The following is a 16,642-nucleotide window of genomic DNA, read 5'->3' as shown; positions in this document are numbered from 1 at the left end:
TTTACTTTTAATCAAAAGTAAAAATTAAATTTTTTAGATTAGTAAGTCAAAAAAACAGCTCAGTTTTTTGTTTTTTTTAGATATTTAAATATACTTAAAGAATATGAAGTTTGGAAATATATAGATCATAACCTTTTCTGTAATTCTTCTTAAAGTAATCATGTTTACTTTTAAATTTTATTAAAAATGCCAATTTACTCTTATTGATTTATTAATAAATATAAAAAATTATTGTTTCTTAGTATAATTTTATGGTTTAGCATTTAATAATATGTGGAAAATTTCAAATTATGAAATAAAATAGTCAAGGTAACAACATATGTATCGACATTTACTTGTTACTAAGGACGTTGCTAGGGGAGCGTGATAAGTAAAAATGTTACTTAGTTTTGAATTTCAAACTAGCATAACTTATAAAATATTCCGATTTGTTATACATAAATTATACATAAAATAGGTTATATTACCTATATAACAGAATATAGTATAGAATTAGATTATAGAACTAATAATTGTATCAATACAAAATACATACTTAAGAAAAAAAATACATATAACACAATTAAAAATTTGGTGAGTATTTTTTTGTTGCAGCTAGCGCAAGGTCATTCAAATGAGTGTCAGTCAGTCTTGTTCTGTAAACATTTTTTATTATTTTCATGGCTGAGAATGTTTGTTGGCATTGGTAACTAGTGCCATACATACAAATAAGTCTATTTGCATGTTTTTTAAGAACTGGAAAACGCTCCTTCATGACAGCATGCCAGAAAATAATCAAATTTTCACTAAAAGTGCCATCTTCATCTTTTTTTGGTGCCGTTCTTCTTAACTCGTCGTCACATTGAAAGTTAATTAGTTCATCCTCTGCTTTTAAAATATCAGCTTCTTCAAAGTCCTTTAGAATACTAATATCATTCATATCAAAGTCAAATGGATAACACAAAAAAACCATATGCTTTTTAAGTCTTCAAATTCATTAAATCTGTTTTCAAATTGATCATACATAGCAGTCACTATTAATGAAAATGACGATAACATTTCCCTTGATGGTTGACATTCATTTAAAGTAGAAAAATGAGTACAGCTACCAGATGCAAATTGAGTTTTGTACAAATTAAGTTTTGTCTTCATCACAGTGATGTGGCTGATCAAATCACAAACCAGCACACGGCGGCCTTGTAATCTCTTATTCAGAACATTGAATTGTGCTGTGATGTCGCAAAGGAAAGCCAGTTTACACTTAAACTCTTCAATAGACATTGTAATGAATGAAAATTTTTGAGTTACCATGAACTGCAGTACACTTTGCAAACACTCCCAAAATCTGTTAAGAATATTTCCTCTTGATAGCCACCTAACCTGCAAAAAATAGACAAAAATTTATTTTTGATTGTAATGGTAAATTATTTATTTTTTGTCTATATACCTCTGAATGAAGAAGAAGATCACCATGTTCATCTTCATTTTGTTCCATTAGCGCACATAATTGACGCCGTTTAAGTGCATTGGAACGTATATGATTAATTGTTTTTACTACAGCTGTCATTACATCATCAATTGTCGCAACTTTAGCGCACAGTGCTTCCTGGTGTATCGCACAGTGATATGACATAAATTTGTTAGGAAACTCACCACTATTTCTCAGCAAAGTAACAACACCTCGAATTCTTCCAATCATAGCAGGAGCGCCATCTGTGACAACTGAAGATATTTTTTGAAGAGGCACTTTCCTATTTTTTAATATTTTGAACAATTTGTCATAAATGTCTTGTCCAGTTGTATTTGTTTCCAGTGGTTCAATTCCAAGCAGTTCTTCAAATAAACAACAATTCGTAGTGATAAAACACAGAGTTGTGCTTTACCGACAAGGTCAGTAGACTCATCGAGAGCGATACTCACAAATTCAGCTTCTGACAGATTGTTTGACAATTGTTCATAAACATTAACAACCATTTTCTCAATTTTTCGAGTAACTGTACGCGCGGACAAGTGCATACTTTGAAATTTGTCATGAATTTTTTTATCATTTAGGAAAAGAAATTTTGATGCTTCAATCATGCATTCTTTGATTATTCCACCATCAGTAAATGGTTTCAGGTTTTTTGCTAATATCCATGACACCATATTAGAGGCACGAGTTTCGCAATCAACACTGCTAGACATTTGTGGAAACAAATTTTTCTGTTTTTCTTAACAGCTTTTCAATGAGTCGTATTTTATTTTTCTGATTGTTGAATCAAGAGGATATTTAGTATTGTACAATTCATGTTTTGATACGAAATGACTTTTAAGCTTGGTTCCTTTCAATTCACTAACAGTCTCATTACATATTAAACATAGAGCATTGTTACTTGGTCCCATTTTTCATTCCACTGACGTGCATATTTACGCTTCGCTTCATGTTTACCTGGCATATCTTTGCAAGTTAATGTGTTTATTTATCAGAGTTGCAACTTCTGAGTAAAGCATCCAAACTCGATAACCGATTACTCGATAACTGGTTATACTCGAGTAATTTTTGGTTATTCAATTTCCAAATATTGCGTCTTAAAAAACCGGTTATTAAAACATTAAAGATTTGCCGACTATTTCTTTTATAATACTTATTTCGTTAAAAATCTAAACAATGTAGTATTTTTATATAAGAAAAGTACGAAAAACATTCTAAAGACGATAACTTTTACCACTGGTATATTTGATATGAAATAGTTTTTACAGCGTTAAATTAATTAAATTGTTGTTTGAGTTACTTCATCTGAACAAATTCGAATGTTCTAATTATTTTTGACGTGCTTTTTGAATGTTTTTATTTTTGTAGAGTAATTTTTTAGCATGATTTAACTTTTAAGTATAAGAATCTTATTTGAAGTCTTAAAGTGCTACAGTGTTAGAGTGCATTAAAATTATTTTTTTACTAAAAATAATTTTAATGCACTCTAAAATGACAAGATCTGGTGTTAGGGAGTATTTTATAAGGAGGCTTTATAATTTTTACAGCCTGGAAAACAACTAAAAGGCCCACAACTACACTAATTTGTATATTATGCAGTTAGGTGGCTTGGGATCCACAAATTATGTAGCAAAGGCCCACAATTGGGCCGCGGCCCACAATTTGCCGACCTCTGAAATAGACATATTAGGATAATACAATAGTTATTTGAATATAGTTCTTGAGTACATTATCTGCAAACCAGTATATAGTTCTTGAGTATATTATCTGTTTATTTGTATTGGATTATCTTCATGATAAACTTCCAATTTCCTTCAAGAACTTTTTCCTTTAAATATGTAACAAACATTCTCACTTCCTAAGATCCTCTTCATGCAACTTTCTTTGTAGAACATACTAGGACAATAAAATTTGACAGCAAATCAATTAAGCATCAGTGCACCAATGCTAGGAAAAATCTCCCTGATTCTTTTAAAACAGAAAACTCAACTTCTCGATATAATTTTCTTGATATAATTTTCTCAATAAATTAAAAAAAAAACTATTTGGATAGCTACTAGAATAATAACAACAATAAAAGCACATATATCACAGTTAATCATTTTATGAAAAATACTCTCTCTTGTATATTTTATTTATTTTATCTTTTTTTTTTTTGTTTTAAGAATCTTTACATTTATTTACAGCTTTTGTGTCGTTCTTGTGCAATGAATGAATGTGTATATGCGTATGCATGTGTGAGTATATGTATGTGTACAAATGTGTGTATATGTGTATGTATGTTTGTTGTGTGTTAATATGTGTGTATATGCGTATGTATATGTATGTTTGTGTGTATGTAGATAAGTATAGATATATTTAAATATACTATTGTTATTATTATCATTGTTATTATTATTACCTTTGTTTTTAGTATCATTTTTTTTTTAATAATACCATTATTTTTAATAATATCATTATTTTTATTAATACCATTATTTTTATTGTTATTAATACCATTTTAATTATTATAGTTATTAATGTTATAATTATTGTTAACGTTATGATTTTTAGAGTTGTTATGATTTTATTCTTATGTTATTATTTATTATTTTTAGGTGTTTATGCATCATTAGTAATTATACTGTTTGTTAACATCCTTGATTTGTAAAATCATCTAATTCAGAATGTATTGTTTGATTGATATATTGATTGATTGAAACAATTAACTGATGCAAGTTCAAATGCTGTCAAAAACCAAGCAAGCATGCATGAGACACTGCAGTGTCCCACAAATAAATGCAGGTTTGAAAATAAAAGAATTCCCAATTTTCTTCATAAAAAAAAAAAAAATAGTGGGGAGAAGTTTTTGTAACTTTTTTTAGGCTCCAAAACTTTAAACTTTAGATATAATATCGTCCTTAAGACTTTGGAGACTTATGAACTACATTGAGGATAAAAAAACAGGATATTTACAGAAACTTTTCAATTTTTAATCTGGAGTACCATAGTGTTATTGGGAATAAAGCCTCTGGGTCCAGTTTTCAAAGTAATATGATCTAAAGTAATATATAAATAAAATGCTTTAAAATGCATATAGTTATACACATAACTCCTGATAGTTAACTATATGTATAACTAGTAATACATTTAATTTTTTTAAATAGACTTATTTTTTAAAGTTATGCTTGAACAAATTAGTAGCAATTACTTCAAATTCAAAATTTAGTTAAAGTTTAAGTTCTTATTTGTTTATTGTTTTTTCAATATTTTATATTTGTTCATATGTTCAAATTTGTTAATTAGTACTAATTCTTACTACAGTAAGAATGTTTGTCATTATTGAAAGTGATTTTATTAGTAACTTCATTTTATTTTCAACATATTTTGACAACACAATTTACATTTTAAATGACAACAGCTTTACTTTTTTATTGATATTAAATTTATTATGTTTCAATAACTCAGATTAAATCTTAGCTGAATTATTGTAAGCTTTGTTAGGTTTTGTTGTATATCAAAAGGTGTCGTAAGTAAAGTAAAAACTTATGATCTGCTATAAGAAAAAAATTCATAAGATTTAATGACTTGAAACTTATTGTTTGTAAGCCCGGAGTCATTGCCGCCATTATATTTAAGGACTCCGGGTTCAAAAAATGATTTTTCCTCTAACCTAAAAGTCTTAATTTTTTTCCTATTAGTAGTCCATAAACTTATTTATATTTTTAGAGTTGCTGGAAACCAAAAACTAGGATAAAGTAATCTTTTTGTGACTTTCAAATCTGGAGTCCTTTTTGAGACTTTACATCCCTGATATATATATATATATATATATATATATATATATATATATATATATATATATATATATATATATATATATATATATATATATATATATATATATATATATATATATAATATTTAGGCTATGAGATTATCCATAAATAATGCCAGTAGATAGAGGGGCAGTGTGAGCTGAAAAGTTTAACAATAATTGACTATGGGGAGGGAATGTCGAGACCAAACAATGTCAATTAAAAAATTATATTTAAAAAAAAAAGTAAAACATTTAAATTTATGCTATCTATGAGCAGGTTTTAGAGGTATTTACACCAACAATGTGGTATAAAAACTTCTTGCTTTTGTTGCTTAAAACTGTACAAGATCATCGGAAAAACAATTTAAGTTCAAAAATTAGCTTGCTTATCTGAAATAACAATTTATTTATTTTTACTTCAATTGAGTACTGTTGTGAATAAATATATAATTAAACCAAATAAAAATTGATAGTATATGCATTTTTAATATTATATTAACAATTCAGGTATACCATCATAATATGATAACAAAAACTGACATCGTTTTCAATGGGAGATGGCAAAAATTGACCGAGTTTGATAAAGGGGATGGTGTTCAACAAACCGGGTCATCATTTGACATCATTATCCATAGATGACCCTATGATTTAGGTAAAATAAGTAATCAATCTTCCATACTTCTCTTTAGAAAGTGTAAGAAAAGAGCATTGTAATGCTGAGAATCTATCTATTTGACCACCTATTTTATAAATTCGAGAGACAGGTGTACGTGCTAATCGCAAAAGAACTAATAACAATACTCTAAATTGATTTTAACTTCGTAGACTAACATTAATATAGTATTTAGAGATAATAAATGAAGCTTACATGATTTTTATAATTTGTATTTATTTCCATTAATTATCAGTTTTAAGACTCTATTTTATAAAATGTATTAAAAAACTATTTATTTATAGTATAATAATAATAATAATACATTAATACTAGTTTCCTAATGCTATTATCATCTCAATGTTAATGGTATTCATTTTAAAGAAAAAATTTGTATCGATTTTATTGTCTTAATGTTATATAAATATATGTATATTTTTTTTTTTTTAGAAAATGTTTGAAGAAAGTTAAAAGATACTAAAAACCATGGTTTTATGCAAGTCGAAGCGATTTAGTTAATTCAATCGACAAAAGACGGTGTGTAAATCGCAAAAGAAAAAATAATATTTTCAATATTTATTTTGAATGTATTTGTTAATACCATTTATTTTAAAATAAATTCATTTTGCAACATGTTTTTTAATTTTATAAAATTTCGTTATAATAGTTTATGGTAAATCCCACATATGTTATAGGTGGAAAGCATCAGATGTAAAAGATCTAAAATGCTACACATTTTGAATCCCAAATAGGATAAAGTAGCAAATATCAGATTAAGTTAAGCCTCTCTGAAAGCTTCGATGATTAATTTTAAATTACTATTTAAGTAAATTTTAAAAATTATCATAGAAGCATTCGGGCTTTCATTTGTCTAGTATTGACTACTTTTATACCATTCGGATTAAAATATATGTGGCGTTTAAAATCTATAACATGTAGTATTTTCCACCTATATCCCATGTAGGATTTACCATGTAAAACCTATGTGGGATTTAACATACAAAACCCACATGGGACAAAATAATAATCCCCATATGGGTTACATAAGGTAAAAACCCACGCGTATCTCATATGGGATTTACCATATGGAATCCATGTGGGATTTACTATATGAAACCCACATGGGACAAAACAATAATCCCCACATGGGTTACATATGGAAAAAATCCACGCGTATCCCATGTGCGCTTTTTCACTGGGATCATCTTTATTTATATATCAGTGACGGATGCAGCTTTTTTTTGGTGTTTGAGAATTGCTTTGCAAAAACTACGATGGTTGGGGGCTGGGAACAAAAAAGCCTTAGAATTTCATCCTCCTCCCAACCCGAAACGTAAGAGCAACATGTTGATAAAATATTTTCTTTGCTATTCTCAACTAAATAAATCATCAATAAGTTTTAAGTAATATTGTACTATCTCTAAGCGTTCAAAAATTATGACTACGTAAAATGTGTAAGCCCCTCAAATAGGGGGAGGGGCTTAGGGTAAACTTTATATAAATTAGAGTTTATCATTTAATGCAATCAAACAATGTTATTTCAACGTTGATGCGTTTGATGAGTTTATTTTAAAAAAATAAAGTTAAAAATATCTTATCTAAACCTAAAATAAAGTTATTTGTATTTGCAAAACCCAGATTACATATATTTTTATTTAAATTTGTATTTGATAATTTAGAAGAAACGTATTTGTATTTCAATTTAAATAAATGTATTTAACTCTAACCCTGCGTTCCGCTAACATTGTTTCTCAGCAGAGGCTAGTGTCTTTATATAAAAATTTCAGTAATGACTAAGGTTCTAGCCACTTACTTAATCTGAGTTTCTTGCAATGTAAGATTTTGATAGTTTTAAGACTGTGTATATGAATTATTAAGAGCTTCGTTTTTTTTTATTATTATTGTTTTTTTTTTGTTTGTTTGTTTTGCTGTTTATATAAACTACAATTTTCACAAAAAATAAAATTTAATTAACTATTAAAACTATTAAAAGTTACTATTTTTCTTTTAAACGAAAGCTTAAAGAACTTATTTTTACAATCGAACATTTAACAGTATACTTTTGATATTTTTTAGTGATCTTCCTTTTCACCCTCTATTTAAACATGAATTTATAAAATATATATGTATCATTACCAACTGTAATATGTAATAATATGTCTTGTATTTTATTGTAAGTGTATTTCTTCGTTAACTTATTTTTTATCTTGTAAATATCTTATATATTTTAACACGAACATTTCTTAGCTATTACTCGACGACAACCCCGTTTGGTCTTCTACGAGTCCCCGCGTTCTTTTATTATTTAATTACGATCATTATATATATTTTTTTTATTATTATGTCTTTCTATTTTAAATATTGTAACAAAATGCTTATTTAAAATGTAATAAAAAGAACAACTACAACAAAAAAATATATGTATATATAAATAATTAACAGACATGAATTAAGCAGAAATATATCAGATTTAGACTTGGTGAATTTATGTATGGGTGAGTTCGATACATAATACTAATAGTTTTACAAATTTTTGATTGTATTTATTTTATATGTGGGAGCCATGATAAATGATCGTTCACAATAACTCCTAAAAACTTTATAGTATCTTGTTTTTTTAATTTGTTTATAACTTATAATAAGTTTTGGCAGTTTTAGAGGAAGGTTTTCTTCTTGTGTTTTTTTATGAGACAATGTATATTGTGTTTTTTCAACGTGAGGAGAAAGTTTGTTTGACCTGATTCAATTATTTATGTTTTCTAATTCAATGTTTATGTCAGCATATAGTTGATTAATATTGGTATTAGATAAAAATAAATTTGTATTGTCTGCAAACATAATAGCATTTAGTTTTATTGATGCATTATTAAAATCATTAACATAAATTAAAAATAAGAGCGGTCATAGGATCGACCCTTGAGACACTCAACACAGAATATTCTTTAATATCGACATTCAATAAAAAATCTTCATTTAAATAAGGAAATGTTTCACTCGTTTAAACTTTTTAGATACTTGTAATACTTTTGAAATCGGCAGGGGTCAGTGGTTGCATAAGAATATTTCACATTTAGAAATGCAAATGAGTAAAGCACTTTTTGGCCAGTCCTTTGTCAATACGAATGTTAGTAAAGCTGTGAAGTGATATTTTAAAGATGAAAATCCAACGTCACCTTTAGTCATGTCTTTTCATGGATCTACTGGAACTGGTAAAACAAATGTTTCGAAAAAAAACAGCTGATTCCTTATTCAAAAAAGGTATGAAAATTAAATGTGTTTATTTTTTAAATGCTTCACAGAGTTTTGCTGATAAAAGTAAGTTTGCAGATTACCAAAGTGAATTATCTGGGTACATTCAGGAAAATTTAAAATTATTTGAGCAATCATTATTTATCTTTGATGAAGTTGAAAAAATGCTAGAGGGTCTTGCTGACACTATGATTCCCTTTTTAGATTACAACACTAAAATAGATGGTCAAGACTATCACAAAAATATATTTATTTTTTAAGCAATACTGATGCTGATATAATAATTAGTTCTATTATTGATCATTATTAAAATCATAATTCCAGAGAGACATTTACCTATGCAGATGTCGGAAAAAAAATAGCTATTGCTGCTCTAATGTCATCAGGTGGGTTTAATGACTCTATATATCATCATAAAAGCTTTAATAAATGCTTATGTTCCTTTTTTACATTTGGAGAGCAAACATGTTCTGTAATGCGCAGAATCAGAATTAAAAAAAAATATGAAAGTCGAAAAATCCACTTTAGAACAATTTTTTTTTTTATTCCTATTTTTATACAGAAAATGATAATTATCCCTTGTTTAATCTTTATAACTATTATAGTCAACTTTTTACTTGATTTTAAGCAGGAAATGTCAATTAAAAGTGTCATTTTTTTTTTTGTGGAAATGTTTTTCCTTCAGGGAAAGATTTCTTTAGATTGGTTTCGGGGAGCTGGTCTTTAAGGTTTCGCATTGCGAAAAGCTTTTTCTTTAATATTATCAAGATATTCACATTCTTTTAAATATTTTAATATTATCAAGATTATCACATTCTTTGTTTTTCTTTTTGCTAATCATTGTTTTTCCTTTTTGTAATCAACATACTCAAATAACCAAATATCTAATGTAATAGCTTCAAAAAAAGTCCAACATAAAAAAAATATAACCTAAAGTCCTCAACCTTTCCATCAAACACCTGACAATATTTCAAATATCTCTTCTTATAAAAGATCCTAAGTTTTGCCCGACAACCAAAGGAAGTTTTTACACATTGGCTCTGATATAAAATAGTGCACAAAAAGGTAATATTTTATTTGTAAAGGACTTATCTTATCATACCAACAAACTAGTTTTTCAAGACCACCTACTTTTTTAAACACTTATGAAAAGGTAAATCTTTAATAAGATAAAATTACCTTTAGAGATCTTACTAAAATGATTAGTAAATATAATCGTTTAACCAAAATTGAAATAAATTACATCACAAATTACAAATGAGAGTCAAGCAATTTTTACATAACTCCAAAACTGATAAATGTAATGAAATTATTGATAAAATTAACAAATCAAACTTTCTGTATACAGAAATGAAAAGCAGGAGTTAATTTGTCAAAATTACAGTTAAGTGAGTTCTTAAACATAATTTTATTTCCAATTGTTATAAAACAAAAAGCTTTCAATACAGATTATTAAGATTTTTTAAGAAAGATATCAAGAGATTTAGAGAGAGAAAGTTGTATTTTGACATGTGATCTGTTTTGTAATATAAAACATAAAAATATAATAGACAAAATTAAAAGCATTTTTTATTCTTTCTGTTTAATAATGAAATGTATCGCCAAATTACAAAAACAGCAACAAGTATTGATTTTGCTCCAGACTATGCAATTCTCACAATTGAATTTTAAGAAGAAACAAGACTTTTTCCTAAAATCTTACCTAAATACTTTTCCGATCAAGAAGTTAACGATATGAAACAGTTTTACTATAGATCTATTGATGACGGTTTCATAATCTGGCCAAAACAATTAGATATTGTAAAGTTTATAAATTCTTAAACTGTAAAAGATAATTCAATCAGTTTTACAACAGAACGGGGAAAAAAAAATATAAAAGATGGTAACACTAACAATTTGATTAATTTTTTAGACATTTATTATTCTTGAAAATAGCAATAGAATAAAAACAATAAATATTGTATTGTAATTCGTCTTTGTAATACAATAACAATATATTGTTATTGTAATAAAAAAAAATTATCTTAGTGTCAAAATTTAATAAATGTTTTAATAGTCCAGTTGCCGACTATATATTCTAGTACCCTTGAAATAGGGTACAACTAATATTTAATGATTGATTCTATTTTACTGAAACATAATGGGAGGGGGAAGGGGTGCCCAAATAGTAAATTGGGCAACTTTAAATATTGAAAATCAAAGTTAACGGGATCAAAAAAAGGAAACCACCATTTTTCTGCAATAAAAGGGATTCGGCAGACCTAAGACAGCGATTCAATATAAAATACTGAGAAAGGTAAAATAAATAATAAAAATATAGTGAATAGTTTTCTTTAAGTTTAAAAATTACAGAACATTTTACAATAAGAAACTACAGAATGCTCATCAAATTGCCCACAAATGCAAAGTCCAGTTACTTTTGCATTCGGCGCGTCTTTTGAACGATTTGGACGTCTTTTCAACGTTCAAAAGACGTCTTTTTTTTAGGTCCCGTGCCTATTGGGTTAACACAATGAAAACTGGCTTTATTAAACAGTCGATGCAATGTTTTGATGCTCGACTCTTACTTACTGTTTTTTTCAGATGAATCTTTATGTCTTTAGAGAATAAAAGTGAAATTAGTTCTTCCACGATTATACGTAATACTCTGATACTGTGTGGAAACTTCTTCCAGCCAACATAGCTCCAACACCTGAAATCGCAATTTTCAATACACCTTCCAGAACATGACATTAATGTACAAACACAATCAATAATTGCAGGATTTTTTCAACTATTTTAGCTACTAGCTTTTCCTGAAGAACTGAGAACCACCATAGCATTACCAAAGTAGTCAAAAAGATCAAAAATTAAACTTCTGCGGCTCTTTGTATCACAATGGCTCATGTGTGTAGCATACAACTCTAAAAAATTTCGCTTAAGATTACGATTACTGTTCATAGTAGAGATAACAACAATAAAACCTTTATCCTCTTTAATTAAAACACTAACAACCCTTTTGTTTTGTGCACTTTTAATATTTCGAGCGGTCATAAAGTTTGTGTAGCATTTAGAGTAGCGCTTGCTATCTTCGAATATTTTAATCCGCAAACAAAATATTAAATTAAAAACTACACTCTTTTTATTTGGTACGGATTAATTATCAAAAGAACATTTGCGAACGTATGCCATATGTAATAGTACCAATAAATTAACACAATGAGAGCGGAAACTAAAAACCTTATTGCTACGAAATTATCCTTAATTAGCTATTTAAAATTCGGGAAATTTCTAATAAAACTATTTATAAGTTAAGTCTTGTATTGTAAAAAGAGTATACCAAAACTTCTATAGAATTTCATTAATTATATTGGTTGTAATTTATATAATACATTATTAAATAAAATCTTCTTAAATATTTTGTGGTTCATTCTCGGTTACAACCGATTTTACCTGATTCAAAAAATATTTTATGTTGAATTGCTATCTACTTAATATTTACACAATAAACGTTTAATTAAATAAAATATTAAACTTTGATAAGTCTAAAATTATATTTTAACTTTAATTTTAGACAGCCTAATTCTTTCCTGCTTTCTAGTACAAATTAGGTTTTTTAGTTTTATAGTCATAGTTTTTTATTACGTAATAAATATTTCTTCCGCGGAAGAATTGACACGGAATTCTGTGTCAAGACAGTATTAAAGCGTGTCAATATTAACGCGTGACAAGTTAAACTTTCTGAGTTGCCTCCAAAGAAAATTTCGATTTTTGAAAGACTCATAATTAAATGCAGTAAAAAGGTAAGTTTTATGATTCATTTTATTTTTAGCTTGTGAAGGAAATGTTTCTTCACAGTGTTAAGCCTGAAGTCTTAAATTTCAAAAGCGCAAATTTTAAGAAAGTACTTTTAGTTTGTATTTTTTTCAGAAAAATTGTGTGGCTCAGTTTTTTTCTCAAAAAAGTAGTGTCACCCAATTTTTGCAACTTCACACTCTAAGTTTGTAAACATAAAAATGTAAAAACCAGCAAAATAATGTTTACAATTTAAGTTTATTTTCACTCTTTTAGATTTTGCATCTAGTATCAGACTCATTTTTTGCCTTAGGATCAAAGGTTGAACCACGAAATAGCAGGTATAGTTTTTTTGTTTATTTTTTTCACTTTTTTTGAATAAATATGATTTATAACCCAGAGTAATTTTTTTAAACAGGTTCCAAGCAATAACTGAAATTGTTTTGTTCATCTTCAAGTTATATTATAAGATTGTAAAATGGGGATCCTAAAGTAGACTAAGTAATACTTGCTACAAAGTTGGTATTGCTACATTTTGGGCTTGTAAATAATTTCTTTTATATTTGCAGAAACTAGACTCCCACCTGGTGGCAAAATGCAAAAACTCTGGTGGAATAACTTTGAAGATGTTGAACCGAATTCAAAAAATGTTTCACAAGTCAAATGCAAGTTATGTCCAGATGTCGTCTCTAACAGAATCGTTAGACCAAATGCTTCTGCAATTGGCATGAAGTCACACTTTAAGCGCAAACACAAAACTGTGTATAATGAAGTTTTGCGGCAGGAGGAAGAAATAAAGTCTCAACAAGCCACTTCTGGGGAAAAACTTGAGTTTTTGGCATCAATAGGAGGTAATCATTTTTTAATACTTAATGATTCTTAAAACTTTGAAAACTGCTTTTAGGAGTTAAAGCTCTTGTGATAACAGCAATTAAAAATATATCTAGGAACTGGAGCTGGTAGTTACTTTCAACTGCGCGGGAAATTCAGAAAGCCACATTTAGAAAAACACATTTTCTAAAGCTGATGTCGCAAGATCCTATGCATTTAAGATTTGACTATAAAGTGTGTCTTGGCCTTGCAAACTCAAATGTTTTATTTCACTTTATGGAACTCCCATTGATTCAACAAATGTTTCAAGCAATTTGTCCACAGGTATATTAGAGTTCTATTCCAATATTTATGCTAACAACAACCCGAGTTAAGTATGCTTCAAATGCCAGGTGTTATTATGATTCAAAATATTTTAAACTATTTTTAGTACACACTTTGTTCTGCAAGGACCTGCGCTCAGAATAAACCTCTCATTGTATATGAGGCTGCCAAAAAAGCTGTGAAAGACATCGTCTTTTCCGAGATCAAAATGGTTACGCGCATTGGTTTTACCACTGATTGATAGTCTTCTCCAGCATGTAACAAGTATAATTCCATTACATCAACAACAACTACCAAATACGGAGATTTTTGTGGTGTTGTGAGCCAACTGATGTCCCACAGACTGCTGAAAACTTACAAAAAATCTTCTCGGAGTAAGTACTTAATGCAATGAATATGGTCAAAATTTGAATGGTATTGGTTATATCAGTAAAAAATATTATATTTTATTTTTTGATTTCTTTCAAGTTAATTATAATTAACTAAAAATTTGGGAGACTTTACTGTATTAGTAGATTTTTGGTCAATTTCCAATTAAGAAAAGTTGTTTGGCAACTTTTAAAGTTAATCATTTGATGGAAACTATATTTATAGTAAGATATATAGACTTTGGTATTCACAATGCAGTGGCATAGCAAGGGTCATTAGCGCCCGTGTCCAAAATAGCAAAAAGGGCCTTTTTATAACAAAAAATATATTTTTTTCAGAAAAAGCTTTTTATATAAGACAAGCATTTTTTTGGCGCCTCTTTAATTGTTTGCGCTCTGAGGAAAAGGCCCTTTACCCCCGTTTCGCTATGGAACTGCACCAATGTACCTCTAATATTTTTGTGTTTAATTATTTTCACAGTGTTATGATTTTATTCTTCTAGCTTAACTCAGGATTTACAAAGTCAATTGCCCAATGGTTGTGAAATTTTTCTCACTCATGATGCTGCTGCCGCCAATGTGAAAACTTTTTCAAAAAACTCATCATCAGTCTCATCAGTTTCCTGTGTCAACCATCGGTTAAATCTGGTCTGCTTGGCTGGACTTAAAGCCAGTCCTTGGTTCGAAAAAGCAAAAGCGTTTTTTTGTTTGCTTTGAAACTTACCCAAGATTGCAGGCCAAACGGAGGCCACTGCAGCGCACTTGAAACAAAAAAATTTGTTAAAAGGACCATTTCATAAAAATCAAAGCTTTGTCAAGACACGCTGGAATAATATGTTTTTTTGCTTGAAGTCAATTTTAGATGCAAAGCCTATTCTTCTGTACATACAAAGAAAAGGAAAGAAAAAGGAATTCCCTGACAAGCAGAATACCTGGTGGAGAGAAACTGATGAATCCATTTTTGAAATCTGGCAGAAAGTTTTGCCCTTGATGAAAAGTCTTAATGACGCAATCAACACCTTGTCTGTTGAAGACAAGCCATAAATTCATGAAGTCATTCCCAAAGTGTTCAACTTGCACAAAATCTTCTCTGGCAGTATGACAGAAGAAAACACAGAAGATGTGAGGAACTACTGTGGCAGCTGTTTTGTCCAAGCTTGAAGAAAAGTTTAAGAATCATGGCTGCGATAAGAAATTTTTTGCTGAAGCAAACTTTTTAGATCCACGTTATTGTGGAGTGGCTCTACGTCGATTCTGCCCGGCATTATTCAAAAAGGTCAAACGAGAAATTATGAATGAACATTCTTCCTGCAAAGAATGGACCTCTGCAACACGCCCAGAGGATTTTGAGGAGTTTTCCCGTGAAAACGATCCCCTTTATGAAGCCTGCAGAGGTGAAGAAAAAGCAACAGACCAAATGGTTAGAGCTGAAAAGAAACCTCTTATTTTAATGGAGTGGGAAGCTTTATCAAAAGTCAAAGTGCCAAAAGATACTGATGTCCTTTGCTGGTGGATACAAAATGAATTTCGATTTCCACTTTTGTCGACAGCTGCTCGTGCTGTGCTCTCCGTCCTAGCATCTTCTGCAGCATCAGAACGAGTTTTCTCAGAAGCAGGAAATATTGTCTCCACTACGAAATCGTTTGGAGCCAACTAATGCGGCTCGTCTGGTGCATATACATCACAACAGCAGCAAAGTCATAATTCAGTGGGATTTACCACTTGAATCAGGTAAATGCAGTTTGTTAGAGGGTTTGTTGGTTGCTGTAACAAATTTATCTTTCTAATTTTTTTAATTTGATTTTTGATTTTACTTTAGTTTGAAAATTTTAAATTAAAAAAATTTAATCAAAAAGTTAAAAAAATTTATGGAACTGTCAAATAGTTTATTTAAAAAGTGAGATTTTATTTTTCATGCAAATTTTTAATTTAACTGACTAAAACTGTTAGGAAATATCCAATTATATTTTGATACAAAGTATCAAGAAAAGTAAAAAAGCTGAAACAATGTTATCAACTTGAAGGTCCTTCTAAGTCTGATCAATATCAAAGAGCATCCAGCTCTGGATATTTAGACTCCTCAATAAAGTTCCATATCTGCTGCCTCCTCGAACAGAACCTCAACTCCAGTTAAGCGCAATGCATCTCATAGCCAATTTGAAGAAATTGATTCAGAAGATGATAAAGATCAACTT

At 28.9% G+C, this 16,642-nt stretch overlaps 1 protein-coding gene across 1 annotated transcript; it reads right to left on the bottom strand.

Annotated features, from left to right (window-relative positions):
- Nucleotides 1-562: 562 nt before the first annotated feature.
- On the bottom strand, nt 563-2,163 carry LOC136088175 (general transcription factor II-I repeat domain-containing protein 2A-like). The gene is made up of 4 exons (XM_065811850.1): nt 1,863-2,163; nt 1,427-1,812; nt 950-1,359; nt 563-905 (listed from the first exon to the last, which is right to left on the bottom strand). Exons 1-4 carry the CDS (start codon nt 2,161-2,163, stop codon nt 563-565), a joined length of 1,440 nt encoding a protein of 479 aa, XP_065667922.1.
- Between the last annotated feature and the right edge of the window lie 14,479 nt (nt 2,164-16,642).

Source organism: Hydra vulgaris, chromosome 12 (genome assembly GCF_038396675.1).
Source record: "Hydra vulgaris chromosome 12, alternate assembly HydraT2T_AEP".
In the NCBI taxonomy this organism is placed as follows: Eukaryota; Metazoa; Cnidaria; class Hydrozoa; order Anthoathecata; family Hydridae; genus Hydra; species Hydra vulgaris.
This window is presented reverse-complemented; position numbering and strand designations above follow the sequence as displayed.